Raw genomic sequence first — 25,171 nt, 5'->3', positions numbered from 1 at the left:
AGTAAGTGATCTGTGAAGTTTGAGCTAGACACATGATTTTGTTCCGCATCATTTTTGTTTGTTTGATATTTAACAAAAACGAAATGTATTTATGAAGTAGAATTTACTTTATTCTGGTTAGTAAGTTGTACTTGAATTATAGCAGCTCTTTTTACTTTAAAAAAATGTTGTGCAATTTGCACAACATTTTATTAAAGTAAATCCTAAATGTTATTTTTTTCAGTGCATTATACCAATCACACGGAGACCTTTAAAATGATTCCAAACTTGAATATTTAAATTCTTTGTTCACGTAGACTTCTTATACCCTGTATATAGGTGTGCTTTATGGTAATCTGAGCTGAGTGGGGGAGAAGAGAACAGATGTGAAGGTGTAAGTTTGCTGTTTTTATTCATTGCGGTGTGCTGGTGATTCATTGAGATGGAGATGTTAACTCAATAGGTTACTTCATTGGATGATGTTCTTTGTTAATTTAGATGTGGTGCCTGTTTGATGTGAACACCTTGGCACTGTCCTTGCATAAGGCAAATATTTTTTATTCGAAACACAATTTCTGTAGAACTGGAAGCTTTCTACTTAGGTATAGTGTACAGTCATTATAATTTTCAATATTCTCTCATACAAATAGATGAGATGAGAGTACCAGCAAAACACACAGCTTTGTTTTGCATGTGAAGTCAACATCCTCAGTGAACACAAAATAACAATGGTTCCATTTCAAGTTATCTCGGGCTTCAGGGTATTCGCTTTTCATTATCTCTTCAAGCTTTTTTAAAGCCAGAAATGTTTACAGAGATTTAGGTAGGCCTATGTTTTTCCACTTGGTGTGTCATGTTCTCTGTACAGTCATCATATTGATCATCAACTGAATTGTTATTGTTATATTATATTCCAATGGATACATTCGTATTCCCGTCTGTGATCCTGTAGCATTGAGTAATAATAATACCACTTTCTCCCTTGAAAACATCGCTTCGGAATATGTTTCCACAACTGTCATTAAACATCAATAGAAGAAGAAGACCTGTCCTGCAGCCACCCATATATGCCCTGCGTTCCATTTCGAAGAGTTCATCACTATGCCCTAAGCCCTTCGAATGGTTTAGCCTCCAGAGTGAGAGATTTTAAGGGTTAAAGGGTGTATGGGACCAAACAACTGTTTCTTGAAGTGCCCTTCTGCGTCATCATCCCAAGCCCATAAGGAGGCGGCGTCACCACGCAAAGAATCTGCGCAAAGAATCATGGGAGCCCGAGGTTTATTTGGTCTCGCCCCCTTCTTAAACTTAGCGTGGGTGCTCGAGGGTTGACTGAGCACCTACAAAAATGCGTATATACAACAAACATTACAATGTCCTCAAAACCTCAGCATCAGTGGTCTACTCAGTTATCAGATAAAACGGCATCAGTTCTAAAATGGTGCCAGGACTAAGCTCCATCCAGTGTCCATGCACAAAAACGCGTAAACCAATGAACAAGTGACATATTTAGTCATAGGAATAAACTGTTTTTAAGTGTATAGCACGGCAACAGCCAAGTGACCTTCCCAAAATGACAGACAATTACAAGAAATTAAGTGGGTTGTGTTGACTGTCAGAGTGTGATGGGGAGGAGCATGTGATCTCCAAAGATACTCTTTACATGGTATGAATAAAATGCCTCAACACCTCTGTCAGGCTTACGCAGAAAAATGACTAAGAAAGAAAAGAATGCAGGGCGCCAGGGGATCATGTACATTCGAGCACTGCTTTGAACCACATGAGCTGAAGTCAAAAAGCGGAGTATGCAATAGACGTAACCCCCAACTAGATATGTTAAATATTGCTAACGAGAAATAAACTTTTTATTAAACTTTTAATTGTTTTTTTCCACACCACTTTTCAAAACAAAGTTACACCACTATTAAGCTCTCACCCAATCAGGCATCGGGTGAAACGGCCTCAGACTGAAAAGCATCAGGGGTGTATTCCAGAAAGCAGGGTTAACTTACCATCAGCTTAACCAAGGACTTTTGATTGATTAACCCAAAACCTGCTTACTATGATCATGTTGTTTCCAAAACACCTGATAAGAGTAAGTTCAGTCAACCTCCCAAAAAGAAATCTACCCTGCGTTCCATTTCGAAGGGCACATCCCAATGCCCTAAGCCCTTCGAATGGTTTACCCTCCAGAGTGAGAGCTTTGAAGCTATGGGTGTAGGACCATCAGTACCAGCAGCGATTGTATGTGGGAGGAGTGAATGATCAGCGCTCTCCTCACCTTCAACACCACGGCTGAGGTGAAACCCTAGAGCAAGGCACTGCTACCCCCAACTGCACCCCAGCCGCCGCAGCCACGGCTGCTCACCGCTCTGGGTGTGTGTGTAATTCACTGCTGTGTGTTTGTCCACTTGGATAGGTTAAAAAAATGGGACACCATACTTGGCCTCACTTAATATCGCTATCATTTAAACTTACCCGGGTATTTCACATCACCTAGGGCCTGTTTCAGAAGGGAGGTATGTCAAACCAGAGAAACCGGAGTAACTCAGGCTGTTTGTATGGAGAGGTAATTTATGCTCATGTCAGTAACCATAGTAACTTACTCTGTGAACCAAACCTGGTCGGTAGCAGGTTTTCTTTATTTAGATATCCTCCACCTATTAAACCGCAAGTGGTGTTCCTCATTCATTCATTCATTAATACAGTAATTTGTGGCACACCTTTTGACGCAACAGAAACCATCTAAGTGACTTATGTCATATTTGCTTTTATAAAGCATTCAGTATGTGAAGAGGCTGCATTTATTCATTTGGGCGTACTTTGAATTCAGGAGAGCGAGCACATTTTTTATTTACAGTGAATTAGATATATCAAAATTGATCTCATCCTACCTTACATCAATAACATCAGCCATCGTACGTGTATTACATCATAGCATAATTTTCCATAGACGATGAGAAATTACATAATAAAGTGAATTAATGAATTGATAAATACAGACATCCATGCAGAAATGAAGCGATAAAGGTAATAAACAATTAATTTTGACGTGCAGCCACTCCAATTCAAATCTGCTCCGAACTTTAAACGAAGGTCTGACGCCCTACAGATGTCCTATACATCATGGCGATTCATTAGTATAACTAGAGCACAGCGAGTAAGAACATTACGTTTTTTTTATTATTTCTTTCTTATTTCTGTTGTTTCATTCATTTAATGATTAATTTATTTATTGATTGTTACATTTATCTATTTATTAATAAAAAAAATAGTCATTTTCAGCAAATCAGTAATGCAGAACGGAAAGTCTCGATCTCAAGTGCTTTCTGCCGCCATGTTGCTTTTTTTGGTGCCGTTGCCCTGTGAATCCTCATATCAGTGCTCCGTTGATCATGGCTTTTACAGTCGTGGTTCACATGCTTAACCCAGGATAAGCCTACCCAGAGTAAATTGAATTTCTAATTTCTAAGTAAACCAACTCCGAGTTCAAGGTTTAAAGAGTGATTAGCACATAATTGTTAAGGTCTTACTTTGGTTTATGGATTCTCCAACAACAAGTTTATGTACATAGAAGGTGTAAAAATACCATTATGTCGTAATAATAGGTAATTTTTCTTATCTTACTTGACTGAATCTCAAATGATTCGTTCCATGATTCATCTGTCTAATCCCCTCCTATCTGCTAGCCTAGTGTTATGTGATTGGTAAGTGGTGTAGTGTGCTGTGATTGGTCAAACGCGTTTGTAACGAGCAAGGCAGGACACAAGCTGCTCGTTGCACAGGTATTGTTCCGTTTTTGGTTTCCACGGAAAGGGCAACCCAGTGTACAAAGGATATTACTCGGTTTTCCATATTTGTTTCTTTATTTTAATTTCACAAAGGATAACCAGGTAATAAACCTGGAAAACAGAAAGTGCAATGTTTCAATTTTCATACATACAAACAGCCCCAGTTCATTACCTCAATATCCCAATAACAATAAGCAACAATAAACAACATCAGTCAAAATACAAATATATAATAAAATTAACACCACCACAACAACAACAACAACAACAATAATCACCATCATCATCATCATCATCATCATCATCATCATCATCATCATCACAAAGCAGACAAAACCCATTTGAAATTAAGAGCTTACCAAGTGGCTGCACACTGGGTTGAAAGTCATTACAAATCAAGTGAATCTTGCACTTCCTCTTTTATAGTAAACACTGGTCACATGTTTCTCACAGGACACTCCTCTCTTAAAGGGGCACTACACTATAACCCGCTAAACCTCAAACATTTTTCCATTAGTGTTATTTGGAACATGTATACACTTGTATTCCAAAACATTTGATTAAACAAAAATCTCACAAATTACTGAACTCCACAGAAAACACAACAGCTATCGAATCTCATTGAAGGAGCTCGGAAGCATAAAAGGACGAGCAACCGGAGTGTATGACGAGAGAGGACCAGGCCTAGATTTTATGCTATTGTTTATGTTTGTGTGTCCAGCCGTCGACCGTGTGGGAGCTGCCGGCATTTACTTACGTTTTGTTGTTTGTTTATTTTTTATTAAAAGTTGTTGGACATTCGCCAGTTCCCTCCTCCTTCTTCCCATTCCTTCAATTTGTCACAGCGTTCACCATGTGTCGCAATTGGAACGCCTACCATCATTGTTGGATTACGGTTTACATGTTATATATTATATACAGTGTATAGATAGAGATGGCGGGGATTTCCCCTTACCAGTTTGATCCCGAGTCTGACGAAGAAACATCCGAAGAGGATAGTAGATAATAGATCGACGATAACAGATTGAACACTTAAATTAGCCGGGTTCATAGCTAGATAAACAAACTGTAATACCCCAGAAATAACGGTACATGTTAACGTAAGCGTTAAATGCATTAGCTAAACACAGACATTAGGCACACAAATACAGTATTTCTTGAAGTTCACACAATAATAATTAGTCACACTTACAGGTTTATGATTCGGTGGAGCTAACAAGTCCATATAAGGTAAGTATTTTCCCCCTTTCAAGGATCGTCTTTTAACGTATACTGCAGTGAAAGTGCCAAGATTATTAAAGCAATGTTCGGTGAAATAACGCGTGCAGTAAAACCATGGGGTTATACTCCTCTGGTGTCATTTGAAAATGAATTGAAACCATTGTTTCCTCAGAAGTTCTTCCTTTGTAAATAAGACACACTTAGTGTCACAACGTAGAACACAGGCTTTAGAAGGTACACGAATCACGAACGAGCGACAGTGTTTTGGGGGGGGAGAGAGAGTGAAGTTTTCCCTGCCGTCCCAGCAAAACGTAGGCGGGGACTATGTCTAGTGACGTAGATACGCGGCGGTTAGAGATACGTCTCGTTTTAGTGATTCAAAGTCGATTCCTATTTTTACAAGCCAATAACTTTATTAATTCACCTTAGGACTTGGCAGACTCAGGACTTAGGACTTGGTAGACTACTTACTTTCAAACACTGTGTAGTGGGATGGCTTTTTTTAAGAGTAGTCTGCGTGGCCCCTTTAAAAATAGCGGGACATTAAGTGGGTGGGTACGTCAGGTAATTACGTACCTATATAGATTCAGGTGAGTTAAGTGCATCATGACATGGCATCGATGTGACCTGTTTGTGTTGCTCTTGAATCTCCTTCACTCCTCGAAAAAGGTAGGCTCTGTTAAACTGGTGGATCATAGACGGGAGGGAAATATAAATCTAGAATATGGGTGTTCGTAGGAATTTAACTTAATTCACAAGTTTGCTTAATGTGCTTGCTTTATGTAATTTTAGATTAGTCGGGTGCGTCCAGACATTGCTAGTGAGCATGTGTGAGTGAGTGTCTTGCACGTGAAAGGTAATATTATGTTTCCCTTACCCGGTTTGTGTGACTATAAATCTGAGAGGAGTGTGGAGGGAGCAAACGAAAATGTTATTTGTTTTTCTTAAGTTGCTAGCTGCTGTTTTGCTGTGGTTAAAATATCGTTTCCTGTTTGGGACGCGGGATTCTCTTGTTGCATTGAACGCTCGTGATTGCATGGACTGCTCGCGATTGCCTTGAATGTTCAACGCACACGTTGGATACGACGCCTATACAACGCTCACGTTGGATACGCTCTAAACCCATGGCCGTTGACTCTGGTGCCATCGGGACTCGCTCATGTCGCTGGCGTATTTTCATTTGATTTGAGTCTATTCATTGTTTGTGTATTTGGTTTAAATGTGTGTGTAACAGAGTGAAATTGTAATTTCGTTTTGTTACGCTGCTTTATTGTATTATTATTATTATTATTATTATTATTATTATTGTTTATTTACCAATTTATTTAGTTTGTTTCTTTCTTTATTTTGGTTGGTTGTATTCTTTCGTTGTCTTGCTTTACATTTATCCCGCTCTATTTCGGAATTTAGTAATTGTGGTTTATTTGTTCTGTTGCTCTTTTGGCCTTGGTTTATCTGATTGGCGTTGAGTGGGTGTAAATTAATTATATCTTTTTGGTTTTGGTTGGTTTGAAGTGTTTTGATTTGCATTTATTTTGTTTTCTGAATGGAGTGGTGAAGTGTTTAAGTCAAGACATAACGTGAAAGAAGGGAACCAACTTTAATTTATTTGTTGTGAATTGTTTCTTTGCAAGTATATTTTTTCCTTTCTTTTTGGGTGTGTGTGGCCAGTGTATGGGTGGCCGGCCCAGGGGAACTGTCTAAACAAAACCCAGTGGGATGATTCCTTCATTAAAATTTATCACTGATGTTGAGCTCAAGGTGTTTTTTTAATAACTTAAATAAATACATTTTTGGTCAGTGGTCTTGTCTCTGCTCGTCCTTTTCATTTGGTTGATAGCCTGTAATTGGGGAGGCTCAGAAATTGGGGTCTGAGTACGGGTTTTACCAGTGTAAGTTAATGATATTCAGTCATACGGTCACAACTGCAACGTAACACACTGCATGAAATGTAATAAGTTGTTTGAACCTCCTTATAGAAACAGGCCCCGGCTTTCTGGAATACCCCTCAGGTCTCATTCTACAAGGCAACTTGCTAAACGGCGTCAGAGGAAAATGCATTCAATGGGGAAATATGAAAAGGCACGTGATACCGCCTCTCGAGTGGCCCTATGCTCCCAAACAGTTCTCCAGCAGTAGTTTATGGAACCTTCGACAGATTTGAATTGTAAATGATATTGACCACATGTTGCTTTGAAAATCAAAAACATTTGTTTCTGGCTGTCTGTATATATACACACAAGTTATTGAGATTTTTTTTTTTTCTATACACCATGTGCAAGAGTTCACATTACACCTATTTTGGAAACCTTACATTGTCCTCTTGTCAAATTGCTAATTGATTTTAAAATCCTTCTAGTGATTTACAAGGCCTTAAATGATTTGATCTAATATATGTTGAATTTGGTCCGTCTATTTTTACTTATGTGAAGCGCTTTGAGATGCTACTTTTAAAGGCGCTACATAAAATAAAGTTATTTTTTTGTACTGTCAAAATACGACTTTATCATGGTGCCACCTAGAAGCTTTGTGAGTTGAATAAAAGGACTATTGTTGGATATTTCACAATTCCTTATGGAATTGATTCAATTTCTAAGTAACAATCAAGATTACAAATAAATTAAACGCTTTTGTTCTTCCCGTAGATTGTGAAACATTATAATTGTTAAAGAAATGTAAACGTTAATGTGCTATTTATCCAGGGAAATGAAGCTCCCCTTATGTTTGTATAGGACAGTCTTGCCTGGAGCAATATGGCCGGTGATGTACTCAATGCAGCATTTATTTCAAAGCCTGAGGCCGTTTCGCCTGATGCATTGTTGCATTTTTGCACACATTGTTCATGAGACACTCACATTTCAACCCGTTCACACACTCACACGCCACACCATGTATTTCTCACGCAGAGAAATTTCCAGAATGAATTAGAAACTGTATTCCAGTAATCCGTTTAAAACTCGACAAACATGTTGAAAGAATATTATAGATCTTAATTGATGATCAACAAAGAGTACATTTTCTCCCCATTCACCTCCTCCTGCCCACATAAGGTGAGCAGGTAATAAACCAATTCCCACGTGACTACTCCCAAATCATGTGACAGATTAACCATTTCATGTTCACTACAGTCGTGGCCAAAAGTTTTGAGAATTACATAAATATTGAAAATTGGAAAAATTGCTGCTTAAATTTTTATAATAGCAATTTGCATATAATCCAGAATGTTATGAAGAGTGATCAGATGAATTGCATAGTCCTTCTTTGCCATGAAAATTAACTTAATCCCCAAAAAACCTTTCGACTGCATTTCATTGCTGTCATTAAAGGACCTGCTGAGATCATTTCAGTAATCATCTTGTTAACTCAGGTCAGAATGTTGACAAGCACAAGGCTGGAGATCATTATGTCAGGCTGATCGGGTTAGAATGGCAGACTTGACATGTTAAAAGGAGGGTGATGCTTGAAATCATTGTTCTTCCATTGTTAACCATGGTGACCTGCAAAGAAACGCGTCCAGCCATCATTGCGTTGCATAAAAATGGCTTCACAGGCAAGGACATTGTGGCTACTAAGATTGCACCTAAATCAACAATTTATAGGTTCATCAAGAACTTCAAGGAAAGAGGTTCAATTCTTGTAAAGAAGGCTTCAGGGCGTCCAAGAAAGTCCAGCAAGCGCCAGGTTCGTCTCCTAAAGAGGATTCAGCTGCGGGATCGGAGTGCCACCAGTGCAGAGCTTGCTCAGGAATGGAAGCAGGCAGGTGTGAGAGCATCTGCACGCACAGTGAGGCGAAGACTTTTGGAAGATTGCCTGGTGTCAAGAAGGGCAGCAAAGTCACTTCTCTCAAAAAAAAAACATCAGGGACAGATTGATCTTCTGCAGAAAGTATAGTGAATGGACTGCTGATGACTGGGGCAAAGTCTTATTCTCCGATGAAGCCCCTTTCCGATTGTTTGGGACATCTGGAAAAAGGCTTGTCCGGAGAAGAAAAGGTGAGCGCTACCATCAGTCCTGTGTCATGCCAACAGTAAAGCATCCTAACACCATTCATGTGTGGGGTTGCTTCTCATCCAAGGGAGTGGGCTCACTCACAATTCTGCCCAAAAACACAGCCATGAATAAAGAATGGTACCAAAACACCCTCCAACAGCAACTTCCAACAACGGTTTGGTGAAGAACAAAGCATTTTCCAGCACGATGGAGCACCGTGCCATAAGTCAAAAGTGATAACTAAGTGGCTCGGGGACCAGAATGTTGAAATTTTGGGTCCATGGCCTGGAAACTCCCCAGATCTTAATCCCATTGAGAACTTGTGGTCAATCCTCAAGAGGCGGGTGGACAAACAAAAACCCACTTATTCTGACAAACTCCAAGAAGTTATTATGAAAGAATGGGTTGCTATCAGTCAGGATTTGGCCCAGAAGTTGATTGAGAGCATGCCCAGTCGAATTGGAGAGGTCCTGAAAAAGAAGGGCCAACACTGCAAATACTGACTCTTTGCATGAATGTCATGTAATTGTCGATAAAAGCCTTTGAAACGTATGAAGTGCTTGTAATTATATTTCAGTTCATCACAGAAACAACTGAACAAAGATCTAAAAGCAGTTTAGCAGCAAAATTTTTGAAAACAAATATTTATGTAATTCTCAAAACTTTTGGCCACGACTGTACATTTACCAGCCCCTAATTATTATCAAAATGAATAATTATTGTTAATACACATACATGAAGAGATGAAATTCATTATATTCATTTTCTGACATAAAGGAGAAAAAAGTCTCATAATTACTGATAGATCTGGATAGAAACATACACTTGTTTATTTCATTTTATTATTCTATTTCATTTATTACAATATTCATTCCTTTATTTTATTATTCACTTCTATTCATATTATTTGTTCCTTACTTTCCTGTTGTTTAACCTCTTTGGGAGTTGTATTGTGTCTTATTCTGAGTATACGTTGGTCTCCATCTCAAGGTTCATAATAATGTCATGAGACAATGTTTTGATACTGTAATCTTGAATGGTTAAAAACCATTCAAGATTATTAGAAAGTTGCAGGTGGGATAGTTTAATTAAGAATGGAGTTAAATGGGTTGCAGGAAAGTGGAGTTGAGAGCCCCTGCTCCATATCATCACCCACGTAAACTGAACGATTAAGGCTGTGATGTAAACGTTGCCCAGTAGAGGAAGCAATTGGATATGAGAAGAAAAAATATCTGAATCAGTAGGAGCTTTATTGCCAAGTATGTTTACTACTTCCCTAGTAGTTTAGCATTTTGGGCTTAATGATTTCATATAGAACATTCAGATAAAAGAAGACAAAAGTTCTTTAATTTCTTTAGATTAAATGTACATTTAAATACCTACAATATATTTTTAACATATTACAATATAAAAAAAACAGTGCTACTGCCCAGGTATGTAACTAAACTTAATCAAAGTACGTTTTAAATACACTTATTGTAAAGCAGTTTGACAGTAAAAACATATTTCAGAAAGTACACTTCAATACTGTATTTAATATGTTGATGAACATCGGACTACATAGCCCTTTGTCTCACATGGCCAGTTTAATACACACTTGATCTCTATGATAATAAAGAACTGTTGTTTTCTGTTCGTATAAACGATTTTGTTAATGGCATGTATTTTAAAACAGTTAACATCACATAACGACCAAAATGCTGGTGAAACTAATATTTGGTTTAACAATATATAGCCTAACGTACTCATAATCTTATGCAAACTGACATGTTTATATCAAGCCATATACGTTGCAATTTACGGGCTGGTCAAAAAAAGACATCATCTTTACAGCTGATTCAAAGACATAACGCTGACTGTTCTTAAAATTATGTTTATGTCTAAACATTTACACCTTTGTGTAAAGTAGGATTACAAAATCATGAGACCGGAAGTGACTTTAAAAGAAGAGAAGAAGTAATAATAACAAGACTAAGATTAGGACGTTCTTGGACATTTATATTAAATCAGGAAACTGGATTGTGTAACGTTATATTTTGTGGCGAAACTGAAACAGTCGAGCATATTTTATTACAGTGTATATATTGTAAAGAGAGACAGATTCTGGAAAAAGTTACAGACAGATAATATGTCTTTCGAGCTTATATTAGGTAACAAATATACGTTTCTTTGGTTTTCTTTTTCCCCGTGTCACTTCACACTCCAGTTCACTTGGTGGCGGTAAAGCGCCAAAAGTCGTCGTGCCCACCGCCAATAAACCTTACAAAAAGAAAAAGAATGACGCCCTCTATCGGTTGGGCGTAGCAATGGCGGCACGATCGGTTCCGGTGTCTTCCACTGGTCTCGCATTCTGTGTGCAATCCAGTCGTTGATGAGATCAGTGTTTGATACGCGCTCCGAAAAACTGATGCGCATAAAAGATTTGTTAAGGATTCAAATCGTGTTGTATAGCACCACCTGCAGGTTGCAACGACCCGTAGACCACTTGGATACACTTCCGAACATTGCGCTGAAGTCCATTCACTTTAGCGTTACAAGAACACACTCGAAGGTAAATTAATAAAAGTGTCTGCATGCTTTTGATAACACTCCCCCTTTAAATTTTAAAAAGACCCCGAGGGTTCTTGAGGGTCTACTGCGGGAAACGATCTGAGCAACCACAGAGATGCGCGAGTCCGTATTTCATTAGGACGAAACTTTATTCGGATGCAGTGTTTCCATGTGTTGCCACAGCTGCATTAAACTGGTCTGGTTCTTGGGTTGCCAGACATTCATTCAGAGCCACTATGTTAACAAAATGTAAATGATTGTCCAGATGCGTTTTCGTTTTTTTCTATAATTAAATCTACAGATAAGCATTTAACCATTTGGTTTGATTATAAATGTTCTGTTGGTTACATTTTGTTGAAACGTTTGTGTAGTGTTAAAACTAAAACAGAACGTTCAGGAAGTATCAGATATGGTGGTATTTTGTTGTTTAGCCTAAATACACCGGAAATATATATATTTATCATATCACTAATATATATGGGTCAATCACAAATAAGATTTTCAAGAAGAAAAAAAAATATTTTAAGCAAAACAGTTTGAAAATGTATTTTTATGTCCAAAAAAATGTACTGTGTTGATTTATATTGGTTTTACAGCATTTTAGGGAGCATTAATTCATTATTAAACAAGATTTCTGATTTTACCACCCAGAAAATGTCAGGTGGTGCGACCATATATTAATTAAAAATAATATACATTTAATGTATTTAGCACTGAGTATTTTTCCCCTCATATATAAGAAATTTAACATAAAATCATGCCAAAATATTTTATTAAGAATTTTATTCAGAAAATTAACATTTATTTCTCAGTTTTGTTCTCTGTTTGTATGTTCGGACGGTCGCACCACCTGACATTTTTGGTCTTTCAAACACCAAAACTCAAAAAATCTATTGAATTTCAATAATATGAAAAGGGTTTCTTATAAAGGACATATTGTAGATCCATTTGATAAATGACATGTATTTATTCAAATTCTTTTTAGGAAAATAATGAATTTGGACACAAAAAATACATGTCACGTCATTGACCCATATCAACCCGATCGCACCCAATTGCGTGTAAATAACACGCTTTTGCATTATCGTCTAATACGTACGCCAAATTGCGATTTTGCGTGCATATGATACGCCAATGAGTGCTTGTACCTGGGTGGAGAGCAGCCATTTTAAAACGTACATGAAGAGGAAACACTGAAATAATTAAAATAATAAGGTTAGGTTTAGGGTTTGGGTTAGGGTAGAGGTTATAATATGCACGGACGCTAACATTAGGTTTAGGGTTTGGGTTAGGGGACAGGGTAATGAGACAAATTGCTGTTTTATATGCAAACGCGCTAATTGGCGTATCATGTGCACGCAAAAAAAGGCGTATTTATGCAAGCAAAATCGCAATTTGGCGTCCTTATTATACGATAATGCACAGCGCGTGTTATTTATACGCAATTGGTGCGAATGGGCTGCCCATATATATATTAACTATGACTAATAAAACGTTGGCAAAGCAGAAATATCTTTCTTCAACTAATATTCTTTGTTGGACTAAGTTGAAACAACATTTTATATTAAGAAAGAAAAAAAAATGGAAACATTAAATTAAGAATTATATTAATTTAAGACAATATATGATACTACAGCATTGCAGAAGCGAAAGAGAAGTGGTTCCCACAACAATTGAATAAACCATATTTTTTAAGATTTTATAAACATAACTTGAATAAAGTATGGCCTAATTTTGGTACTAAATGCATAAGAGCATCACACAATTTTCAATTACGTGGAAGGATGGATTAGCGACTGTTTATTTGATTCAATGCGACGTGCCTGAGTGACTTCGCGGGTTGCTAGATGCAGCAAAGGCAAGCTTCACCTCAGGTAACTGGCGCTAAATAAATATTCTTTTTTTGACCAAATGCATCGACAAAAACATCGAATGTATTCAATGTTTTGTGTTTTGTTGTCTTTAGAAAAGAGCATTAGCAAGTATCTTGAGGGAAGGAGCTCAAACAAGTCAACGGTATTGGTCTTTCTCCTTGTTTATTCATAAAACATGTCATTTTAGAAGCGTTATTATGGCAGTGTGTTTTAGGTTTAATTTTGGCCGAAATGATGCCATGAAGTGAATACTGTCTTTCTCTCATGTAAGCATCGGCCGAATACCGGTTTCAGGGTATACAAAGGTTTGAAAGAGTCAAGGTTTCAAATCCATTATTTTGTATGATACCGTTTCTAAGGTTTGAGCTGTGTTTACACAAAAATACATAATTAAGTCACGTAATGCAATGTTTGATGTTTAGTCCTAATCAATTGGGTATTTGACAAAAAAATATTTTTTTGAAAAAGTATTATATTTTTAAGGCTTTACTTTTTCCTTGTCATATATTTTCAATGAATGATGGTAAAATATAAAATGTATTTGTGTCCAGTTGAAAACTTTTTGTTTGTATACGCATACATTTGAAAATAACACATTTTAGTCTTGTAATTGTAAACCATGACAGTTTTGCTAAAGGTTATCACACCGTCAAAATATCATACCGGTCCATGCCTTCTCATGCTTTATATGCTAATTCTGATGCCAAATTTTAAAACAACTTACTTGAAATGTATGATTTGTTAAACACATTAAATGCATTGTTGGACAGTAAGCGCGATGAATGCATGCTGTGTGTACAAACATAATAAACCCCATCTATGATAAAATCATGCGTCTTGAATCGGGATAGTTCCAAATGGCGCATTTCGGGAAGCGATGAGTTATGTATAGGGTCAGACCGTGATTTCACTCCGGTAGATGTTACAATGTGGAATAAAATAATTGGTTGCAACAATTAAAAAATATTTTAAATTACCTGGGGACCACTCGTCATTTGTAATGCTTGGAGAGGTTGTCTGTGATCTTAAGCCTGTGCAAAAATCGGGATGATATGGTGATATGGTGGGGTCCTTTTTCAAGGTTTTATCCACCGTTTGCGAATAATGGAGGCTGTATTGGAGTGTTTTGGTATTATTTGATATGCATACGTTACCGGGAGTCTCCCGTTTGCTTATTTATCATGGAAGGTCTTATGCAATTTAATCGATCGGTGATCTTTTTTCCCGGTACACGATCACTGGTCACAAATGCAGATAGGTATGGTCATATATCATTAAACGCAATATAACTATAGGCTATACATACGCAAAGCCTTGCCATCACATTCTGGAAATAAGTCGGTCAATTTGAGTAAAATCATCTTGTGCGTCACATGAAATACTGATGTGGGGAGGGCATTTATAAATCTCAGGAGTTCCAGACAATACTGATACAGTACGAAAACTGTGATGGTGCTAATTTCTAACCTAACTTTAGGTCTCTATACGTATTCACAGAAGCCACCAACCACCAGACCTTTAACTATAGTCTGTCTGTGAAACTGGGCCGTATAATAAAACCTGACACTGCTTCTAGACTAATTCTGTGTACATCTTACATGATGGTCTATCACACCTGGGGCCCAGAGTTTATTACGAAGGCAACTGTATGCACATCAGTGGGGTTTTTATTCTCAAATAGTTTGCACTTCCAGTTCTACTGGGGAAAATATGCAGACCTCTTTTTTCAAATTAAGTTGACATCTTGAAGTTCAAAATCACATTTATGTTTTTATAGTCATGTTGTATAGGCCTATGGGTTTAACTCCTGTGTGCTTTAAAAGTATGCATTGATTTTGTTACAGAAAACTAGGCCTATATGCTTTTTGCTGTGAAGCACAGTATACAGTTGAAAGAAAAATTATGTGAACCCTTTGGGCTTACTTGGATTTCTTCATAAATTGGTCATAAAATGTGTTCTGATCTTCATCTAAGTCACAACAATAGAGAAACACAGTCTGCTTAAACTAATACCGCACAAACATTATACGTTTTCATGTTTTTATTGAACACAACATGTAAACATTCATAGTGCAGGGTGGAAAAAGTATGTGAATCTTTGGGTTTAATAACTGGTTGACCCTCCTTTGGCAGCAATATCTTCAACCAAACGTTTCCTATAGTTGCAGATCAGACCTGCACAACAGTCAGGAGAAATTTTGGACCATTCCTCTTTCCAAAAGTGTTTCAGTTCAGCAATATTCTTGGGATGTCTGGTGTGACAGTAAGCCCAAAGGGTTCACATACTTTTTCTTACAACTGTACATGTATTGTGACTAGGGTGACCACCCGTCCCGCGTAGCGCGTGCGCGCACAGCGTTTGAAGCCCAATTCATGCGTCCCGCAAATTGAGACCGTGTCACGCATAATCAATGCTTGCTCAAAAAAAAGTTGGTCGCTCTATATCCTCGAGCCCCAGACAGCCAAACGAACATTACTTGACAGTTCAGCACGCTACTGTTGCCACACCCACACCTCAGTTGAACTGCTGACTAGGTTGTTCCGTTGTTGTCGTCATGACAGCGCGCGCACATGCACACACTAAGAAGGAACTTTTAGATGCGCGCTCCAATTTGAAAAATGGAGAAAGAGACTGAGTCTGAGCCAGGGGCGATTCTAGGTTTTCAATATAAGGGGGGCTCAGCCTCCAATGAGGATATATAGAGAGAGAGAGAGCCACACTCTAATCACAACATATTGTATACGTTACTTAAAATAAATAATTAAGAAAGAATATGCAGAAAAGAATAAATACAAGTTATTGTTATTCAAATGAATATCACATTAATCGGTTAATCTGCAACATTTATACGTCAAAGTGGAAACAACAGTCACAAATCCATAAAATAAATGTCACAATCAACTGCTGAATCATTATTTAGTAAAAATAACTTAATATGTTTCCCTGCCATTCATTCTGATTAGCACTAGCGCTGTTACTCTCTGCATGACTGTGTGTTCATCTATTACATCCACAATATGTTTTCAATTAATGATAAAAATTCTGAAGCGTCTGAAAAACGACATAGAGCTTCTGTACACTTTTATTTCCTCAGAACTCAGAACATTGAATAACACTGCCGCACCAGCTGATCTACAGTAACTCTGCCCGTCCTCTTTCCAGAGCTGTCAAAACTACCGTCGACTCTCTATAACTATAGCACATCATCATTAATGACACTTTCTATGCGCTACAATATCATCTTGATCGTGGAAGTATGACGTCATTGGTAATTAGTGCTTTCATTTTGCTTGAGGTAATGTTAAAAAAATAGTTAACGAGGGGTGAACGTACATAAAACCTTTAAACAGTGGATGGGAAAGGGTCTTGTATCGCTTCCACATCATATTAAGATCCATTTATAACAAAGAATGGCAAAAATGCAGATGTCATGTTTATGAACACACCTTGTAAAGTTACTCTGCTAATGACGTTAACTCCAATGTGCTACTGTGGAACTGAAGAATGCCCTAAATAACGCAGCCTAACGCCGTTTACTTAATAAGAGTTTTAATGGGGGCTATAAAGCGATCTAGAATTCTTGTACAGATTACATTACACACAATATTTTAGGGGGGCTGAGCTAGAACTTTAGGGGGGCTTTAGCTCCCCTAAAAAGGGCCTAGCAACGCCACTGGTCTGAGCCATTAATTAAAAAGAGAAGGTGTGGGTACAAGAAAGACTGGGAAAATTAAATAGATAAAGTAAATCGTAAGTGGAAGTGCATTTGTCAATTCATTGAATGTTCAAAATATTGTGAATCTTTATTTTAAAAAAATATACATTGGCTGGCCTATTCATGAGTATACATCAGCAATTACACATGTTTAGGGGAATAGGACATTATTAATATGCCATGTAAGGTGGTATGTGCTAGAAATGGCTAAACCACTATCAGTGAGTCTGTCCGGGGGGTGGGGGCACCGCCGGGCCAGGCAGTGTCCCACATTGTCCCTCAGAAACATACCCCTTGTCCCCCCTTGGGCTTATTAGCAGGTGGTCACCCTAATTGTGACGTAACTTGAAATAAGTGGTTAACAGTTACACATTAGATTAGATGATTAGATTCAACTTTATTGTCATTACACATATATAAGTACAGTGTAACGAAATGTAGTTTAGGTCTAACCAGAAGCGCAATTAGCAAGTGCTGGATATACAGTGTGAATAAATACAGAATACAATATTAGGGAAATACTATACAAATGTTCTATAACAATATGACAGGCGGTATGTACTATGGACAATATATACAGAAGGATATATACTGTGAACATTAAGGTACAGGTGGTTATTAACAGATAACAATTTAGACTATACAATAGTGCAAGTGACTTAAGTGTGCATTAATTAAAGACATTAGCTATTAAAGTTACAGTGCAATAGATGAGTACATGCCGTTAATAGAGTTACTGAGTTACTAATACAGTTATTGAAGTTATGGTGAAATAGATGAGTAGATGCAGTTAATAGATTTACTGGGTTACTAATACAGTAATTGAAGTTATGGTGGAATAGATGAAAATACATCTCCTCGTACATTTAGGTATTTCTACATTCATTATTTCTTACTTTATTATTTCAACATGATTTGGCACATACTGATTTTAATTTCCAAAGCTATCTAGTAGGCATGTAACGGTACACGTATTCGTACTGAACCATCACAAGCTGTCAAGGGGAAAATTCCAAAATTAAGTTATCATTCCTACGCCCTACTCCCTTATTTTAAAGTTTGTAAAATATGATATATAATATATAAACACTAATATAACTTTTCAAAATATAAAATGTAACATTTATTTGCAGGTTTTATGCTTAAGTTATACCATTAAAACAGCGACATCTGCTGATGGACAAAATGCTGCATTGTTTCAGGAACATGCCAGGTGAAGATAATGAGGAAATAACATCGCTTCAAAGTGCATTCCAAACGTCAACATAATGCACAAAATGCATTGTTCACTCCAAAGTCTTAACTCCGAGGGCTCTGTCCTTCGAAGGAGTAGGGCATTGGAATGATGACTAAATTTGGAATGTTGCCTGTGATGGTTCGGTACGAATACATGTACGGTTACACTCCAACTTTCTAGGACAGGTCGTGTGCAAATTTGGATACAGGTTGAGAATCAACCAACTCTCAGCTGAACTTAAGACAGCGGTTCTAAAACGGAAAAACTCAGACCCTGAGACTCTGAATTGGCAACCAATTTAAAAAATCAATATTTTAAACTTTTTGTTAAAATACTTTATGAAGATTTGTTGTTAATGTGAAAATGTATTTATTTTTTCAGGTCTGTTCCACCACACAGTGATGTTCAGTGAAGCCGGGCACAAGAAAATACAGGAGTAATTCCTAAAATCCTGCAAACAACGGGGCCTCTGAAAGTGAATGAAGTTGAGTCTTCAGTGTCAGAAACATCAGAAGCTTTTAATGCTAGAAATGTCTTCTAGTAGTGTGCAGAAGAACAATATTTTCTCTCCAAAAGCAAACCGCAGTACCAAAGGAGGCAAGTCTTTCACCTGCCCTCATTGTGGAAAGTGTTTCAAACACATAGGTCATTTTGAGGACCACATGAAAGTTCACACTGGAGAGCGCCCATTCACATGTTCTCAGTGTGGAAAGGGTTTTAAACGCAGATGTCATTTTGTGGAGCACATGAAAGTTCACACCGGATCACGGCCATTCACATGTACTCAGTGTGGAAATTGTTTCAAACGCAAAAGTCATTTTGAGGAACACATGAAAATTCACACTGGAGAGCGCCCATTCACGTGTTCTCAGTGTGGAAAGGGTTTCAAACGCAGATGTCATTTTAAGGACCACATGAGAATTCACACTGGAGAGCACCCATACAGGTGTCCTCAGTGTGAAAAGAGTTTTAAACACAAAAATCATCTTGAGGACCACATAAGAATTCATACTGGAGAGCGCCCGTTCACATGTCCTCAGTGTGAAAAGAGTTTCAAACAGAAAAATCATCTTGATGACCACATAAGAATTCACACTGGAGAGCGCCCGTTCACATGTCCTCAGTGTGAAAAGAGTTTCACACAGAAAAATCATCTTAAGAATCATATGAGAATTCACACTGGAGAACCAACACAGTCTCACCAGAGTTTATGAAGTCGTGCTGAGGGACATGATTTCCCCCCTTTCTTTCTCAATGTACACAAATCATTAAATGCTAAATTTCGTGCCTATGCCATGAACTGCCTCAGACTTTCAAACAGATATTAAATCTTGAGGGGACATACGTAAAATCACACAGAATTTTCAGAAAACAAGTCTTGAGATGCACCTGTGTACACACACTGGAGAGCGTCCATGAACATGTGTTCATTTGAATTTGATGGTGAAGATGGTGACATTATTTCTTCACTGTTCCTTGTTTAGCTAATGTATATTTGTGAGGGTCCTCAGTAACATGGTGAACAGCCATTACAACCCACTTGTTGTTGACATTTTACTGTTCCTCACATAACATATTCTGCTTGTAAAAATGCTATTACAGATATCAAGAAATTTTTTAATTTTCATAAAAATCATATTCATGTGGGAAATAGAAATGAGTGGCGGCAAGGACAAGGAAACTGTATTCCTTCAACATACTATGATTTAGGAAATACCCCTTATAATTTCCAATAATGTGTAAGACAGGTAGAATGCAAGTGGTTATGCAGGATCAGAGTTTATAGGATGAACTTAAGTCAGCTGTTCTTTAACTGAAAACTCAGACTATGCGGCCCAATTTGCATATTATGTGTCCTAATTAGAATTTTAACTTTATTGACACCTTTTTTTAAGAAGCTAATAAGTTAAAAGTTGTATTTATTTATTTTGCAGACCTGTTCCACCATACCACACAGTGACGTTCAGTGAAGCCATTAACAAGTAACCGAACACTTCATTCAAAAGTACCAGTAGAGCAAATCCAGTGTGACAGTTTAAAAAAAAAACTTAAATGAAAGTTGGAGACATGATTGAGCCAACCCCCTGCAGAATGCAACATGAAGATATTGACAAACAAATAGGTTGGTGTCTATTCATGATTTGTCCAAAATGGGAACGTTTCAAATAAAATTATATTTAATATTTTAAGTAAGGCATTGATAAAATGCATTATTTTCATTTTTCATTAATTTTAGGTCATAGGAGTTCTATATAGAATCTTACAATGTATCTTAGATTTTTTTTTGATGGGTGTGTGAGTGAATTTTTGTTTGTTTTATTTTAGATATGTTAAATGAAGAAAGTGATGAAATGAATGAAGAGGAGAAACAACAGGGTCAGACACCTCAGAAATTAATAGCTTTCACCTGCCCTCAGTGTGAAAAGTGTTTCAAACGTGGAAATAGTTTTAAACGCAGAAGTCATTTTGACGACCACATGAGAATACACACTGGAGAGCGTCCATACACATGTACTCAGTGTGGAAAGAGTTTTAAACAGAAAACAAGTCTTGAGATGCACATGAGAATTCACACTGGAGAGCGCCCATACACGTGTCCTCAGTGTGAAAAGGGTTTCAAACACAAAAATCATCTTGAGGACCACATAAGAATTCACACTGGAGAGCGCCCATACACATGTCCTCAGTGTAAAAAGAGTTTCACACAGAAAAATCATCTTAAGGTGCACGTGAAAATTCACACTGGAGAACCAACACATTCTTACCAGAGTTCGTGACATTGTCACCAACTATAATCCATCAATTCATGTTAATGGACACAAATATCTGTTTCGTGTCAGTCAGCGCAACTTTCAGTCCATCGTATTTTAATGCGTTGTATCTTTAATTTGTATAAATATTTATCAATAGAATAGGAATTTCTACCTATTTTACTATTCTGCTTGTAAAAATGCGAAGATATCAAGAAAAAGTTTTTTACAGTCAAAATTAAATTTTAGATAAATCGTTAACCGTATACCAGTATAATGTGCACAATTACAAAGAGATAAATGAATTTTTTTTTTTTTTTTTTATGTTTCTAAAAAAACTTAGCCATACCTGTTCAATTTAATATTTAAATAATATATCTGCAAGGTATTATTTTAATTAAATATTTGAAAAAAATAAAATGAACAAGGTTATTAAACAAGATTTCATTTTTGTATAGATACACCTGTCAGTCGTGCTTATCTCATATTTCCCTCAGCATAATAAATCCATTTCTCCGACCTAAAGAGACCTTGTCTCTTTTTGACTGGGGTCAAGTGAGAGGGCGCGTGCATATTCATTATTACGGTAATATCAGGTCCACGAACGAGTATGCCGCTCTCATCACTGTATTTACGGTAATATCAGCAACACTATAGAAGCCGCGCTAATAGGGCTGATTTTTTGCTCAGCAATGTTTGAGGTAAAAGCATAAGAACATGTCATGTTTTCATGGTCTTTTTACTGTTATATTTGAGACTTAATCATGGTCGTATGTTTATCAATTGTATTTATCTTTAAAGACCTCTTCAAGCCATATGTAGTAGATAGGCCTACATAATGGCTAGGCTAAGTTACTCAAGTTTAACTGTGTAGACTATTTGATGAATATACAAGTTACTTTAATACTATTTATGAAGTGTAACTCTGAAAGCACGTGTTGCTTTTGTCCAAAATGCTCGTAGTATTCTTCCTTTTTACTGGGCAAAAATATGCAGACCTCTTTTCGGGGGTTATTGCCATGGTGATTTGTAATATGGCAGCTTCATTGATGTGCTCACCCCATGTTGTGTCCCTTTTTGCATACTTAGAATATGCCCTTAAAGTATGTATTGTGTCATTTTATTATTTTAACAGGAAACACTTTATTTTACGGTGCCCTTGTCACACGTTACATGTATTTACTATAAATTGTGCGTAATTACATGTAAAAAACCTGTACCAAACCCTAATCCTAACCCTATAGTAACTACATGAAAAAAAACTGGAGACACAGTCATATGTAAAATTCAGTGGACGTTAATTATTGAAGATTATTCATTTAAATTAATATGTCAAAAGCAGGCTTTTAAGAAAAAAGTGTCAAGTAATGGGAGGCCTGTGCCCCCGGAGAAATGTGAAGATACGCCCATGCTTTAAAGCACATTTTGAAGTTGTTGAATTATGCTTTGAAGCATATTTAGAGAAGTTATTCTCTTGTTTAACATGATTCTAATATTTGATACTTACACAAGGTAAGGGCACAGTCCTTTACAAAAAGATGTAATCTTATCATATGTAGCTTTGCACCCTGCTTGCATCTAGAATGATTTTGATCAGTATTTTATTGTTATCAGAGGGCTCTCTCAACTTATATCTTACATTTTGCTTTTCGTAATATTGTTCATATCATTATCAGAGCTATATTGTAACGACCGAAATCAATAACTATATTTTGATATAAATTTTGGTCATATCGTCCAGCCCTAATTTGGGACATAATCATTTTAATTTCCAATAATGAAGGGTGAGGGTCGTCTACTAAGCAGTGGATTGAACTTAAGTCAGCTGTTATTAAACGGAAAGCTCAGACCCTGCGACCCAATTTGCGTACTATCTATCCCAAATAATATTAATTTAACTTTTATGTTTAAAATATTTTGTGAGGAGATGTTTATATGAAAATGTATTTATTTATTTTGGCAGGTCTGTTCCACCATATCACACAGAGATGTTCACTGAAGCCATGAATGAAGTTGAGAAGAAACATCCGTGTCAGAAAACTCAAAATCTTGAAAGGCTAGAAATGTCTTCAAGTAGTGGGGACAAAAACAAGATATTCTCTACAAAAAGAAAGCAAAGAAGAGAAACAGGCGAGCCTTTCACCTGCCCTCAATGTGGAAAGTGTTTCAAACGCAAAAGTCAACTTGAGTGCCACATAAGAGTTCACACTGGAGAACGACCAAACGTATGTCCTCAGTGTGGAAAGAATTTCACAGATAAATCAAATCTTGTGGCACATATGAGAATTCACACTGGAGAACGGCCATACATATGTTCTCAGTGTACAAAGAGTTTTAAACAGAAAGCAACGCTTAAGGTGCACATGAGAATTCACTCTGAAGAGTGCCCATACAGATGTCATCAGTGTGGAAAGGGTTTTAAACAGAAAAATAATCTTGAGCTGCATATGAGGACTCACACTGGAGAGCGCCCATACACGTGTCCTCAGTGTGGAAAGGGTTTCAAACGCAAATCAACGCTTGATATCCATGTGAGAATTCACACTGGAGAGTGTCCATACGTATGTCCTCAGACTGGAAAAAGTTTTAAACAGAAATCAAATCTTGAGAAACATAGGAGAATTTACAATGGAGAGCGCCCATTTGTATGTCCTCAGTGTGGAAAGAGTTTCATAGAGAAATCAGCGCTTAAGGTGCACACGAGAGCTCACATTGAATAGCACACTTACACATGTCCTCAGCGTGAAAAGAGTTTCAAGTATTCACACTGGCAATCGCCTATATGCATGCTTTCAATGTGAAGTGCCCATGAACATGACTTCAATGTGGAAAGAGTTTTCACCTTAAAATTTCACCTCAACTGGATTTAGGTCTGGGGAACGTGAGGGCCAGTCAATGGCATCAATGCCTTCATAGTTCAGAAACTGCCAACAGACACGAGGTTGGGCATTATCATGCACCAGGCAGGCACTGCACCAGTGTGGAAAGAGTTTCAGTAGGAAATCAACGTGTGAGGACCGTATGAGAATTCACACTAGAGAGCTCCAATAAGTATGTCGTCAGTGTGGAAAGAGTTTCCAGGACTGAGCCTTGGGACCCCTGATTTGAACATTATTATTTCCTATTTTTTAGGATTTTATGATTGTGTACCTTTGATCCAAAAAAAGGGACTATAATGATCCCAGCAGAAGGGTGGATTTCAGGAACAGAAAATTTTATGAACCTTAAACACTGGGCAAAAATACAACATCATATAATATACACACAGACATAATATTTTTCTCTTTATAAGTTTAACTGTTAAAGTAAAAATTTGAAATAGACACCTTATAAGCTTTTCAGTAGCCGACAGCAGAGACGAATGATTTTGTCAGCATGAAATAATCGCAATTTAAAGTGCTTTTATGACTGATTGTAAACTACACTGGTAACCATTAGTGATGCCAGTCAAGAAAAATATTTGTGGGTGAGCGCAAAGTCTCTTGTGTAAACAAAATGCACTTTTTTACATTTACATGCACTTGGCAAACGCTTTTATCCAAAGCGACTCACATTGCATTATCCTATACATTTGTGTCTAAGTATGTGCAATCCTCTGGGATCAAACCCACGACCTCGCATTGTTAACACATTGTTCTTACCACTTAGCTACATGAAACCTGAGTATAAGCAAAAGCATTGAAATATATATATATTTCTTGTATCCCATCTCATGTTTATCCATCACTATGTCCCTTTAGGCCTACCAAGCACTAATCAAATCACTTTTATTGTCACATCACCACAGCACAAGTGCTATGGTGAGTGAAATTCTTGAGAGTGTGCTCGAGAAAGTTCTGAAAGAAATTTACATAGGCTGTACTATTTACATACATATAGACTTATACAGAGGACAGTGTGCAATATACACATACATATACTCAGTACACACAGTGTATTATTAGACATACTAACAGTTATCAATACACATTATTCACCATATGTATACATTCTGCAACATGAACACACAATAAAATGTGAAGGTGCAGGAGATTATGGATATGCGAATGTCATGGATGTGCATTGG

At 37.2% G+C, this 25,171-nt stretch overlaps 2 protein-coding genes across 3 annotated transcripts; both read left to right on the top strand.

Moving 5' to 3' along the window:
* The first annotated feature begins 11,296 nt into the window (after nucleotides 1–11,296).
* On the top strand, nucleotides 11,297–21,342 carry LOC130426581 (gastrula zinc finger protein XlCGF49.1-like). 2 transcript variants are annotated; one of them, XR_008907198.1, is made up of 3 exons: nucleotides 11,297–11,529; nucleotides 18,737–20,477; nucleotides 20,681–20,752. XR_008907198.1 is itself a non-coding variant. In XM_056753437.1 (2 exons), the coding sequence occupies exons 1-2, from the start codon at nucleotides 20,408–20,410 to the stop codon at nucleotides 21,130–21,132; spliced, it is 522 nt and encodes a 173-aa protein (XP_056609415.1). In that variant the 5' UTR covers nucleotides 19,567–20,407; the 3' UTR covers nucleotides 21,133–21,342. The 2 variants fall into 2 exon arrangements, 1 of the variants encoding a protein (XP_056609415.1); XM_056753437.1 differs by lacking the exon at nucleotides 11,297–11,529 and having other exon boundaries at nucleotides 19,567–20,477; nucleotides 20,681–21,342.
* A 1,789-nt stretch (nucleotides 21,343–23,131) lies between these two features.
* LOC130426586 (zinc finger protein 239-like) lies at nucleotides 23,132–24,834 on the top strand. The gene has a single exon (XM_056753443.1). It carries the CDS (start codon nucleotides 23,169–23,171, stop codon nucleotides 23,823–23,825), a length of 657 nt encoding a protein of 218 aa, XP_056609421.1. The 5' UTR covers nucleotides 23,132–23,168; the 3' UTR covers nucleotides 23,826–24,834.
* Nucleotides 24,835–25,171: the final 337 nt, after the last annotated feature.

This window comes from Triplophysa dalaica, chromosome 7 (genome assembly GCF_015846415.1).
Source record: "Triplophysa dalaica isolate WHDGS20190420 chromosome 7, ASM1584641v1, whole genome shotgun sequence".
Lineage (NCBI taxonomy): Eukaryota > Metazoa > Chordata > Actinopteri > Cypriniformes > Nemacheilidae > Triplophysa > Triplophysa dalaica.
Note: the sequence above shows the minus strand (reverse complement) of the source record. Positions and strands in the feature narration are given on the sequence as shown.

Bases quoted from the DNA above. Each gene is read 5' to 3' on its own strand.
- LOC130426586 (XM_056753443.1), top strand. From the start codon at position 23,169: ATGTCTTCAAGTAGTGGGGACAAAAACAAGATATTCTCTACAAAAAGA.
- LOC130426581 (XM_056753437.1), top strand. From the start codon at position 20,408: ATGAAAGTTGGAGACATGATTGAGCCAACCCCCTGCAGAATGCAACAT. The intron at 20,478-20,680 runs GTTGGTGTCTAT...GTTTTATTTTAG, and splicing joins AGATATTGACAAACAAATAG to ATATGTTAAATGAAGAAAGT.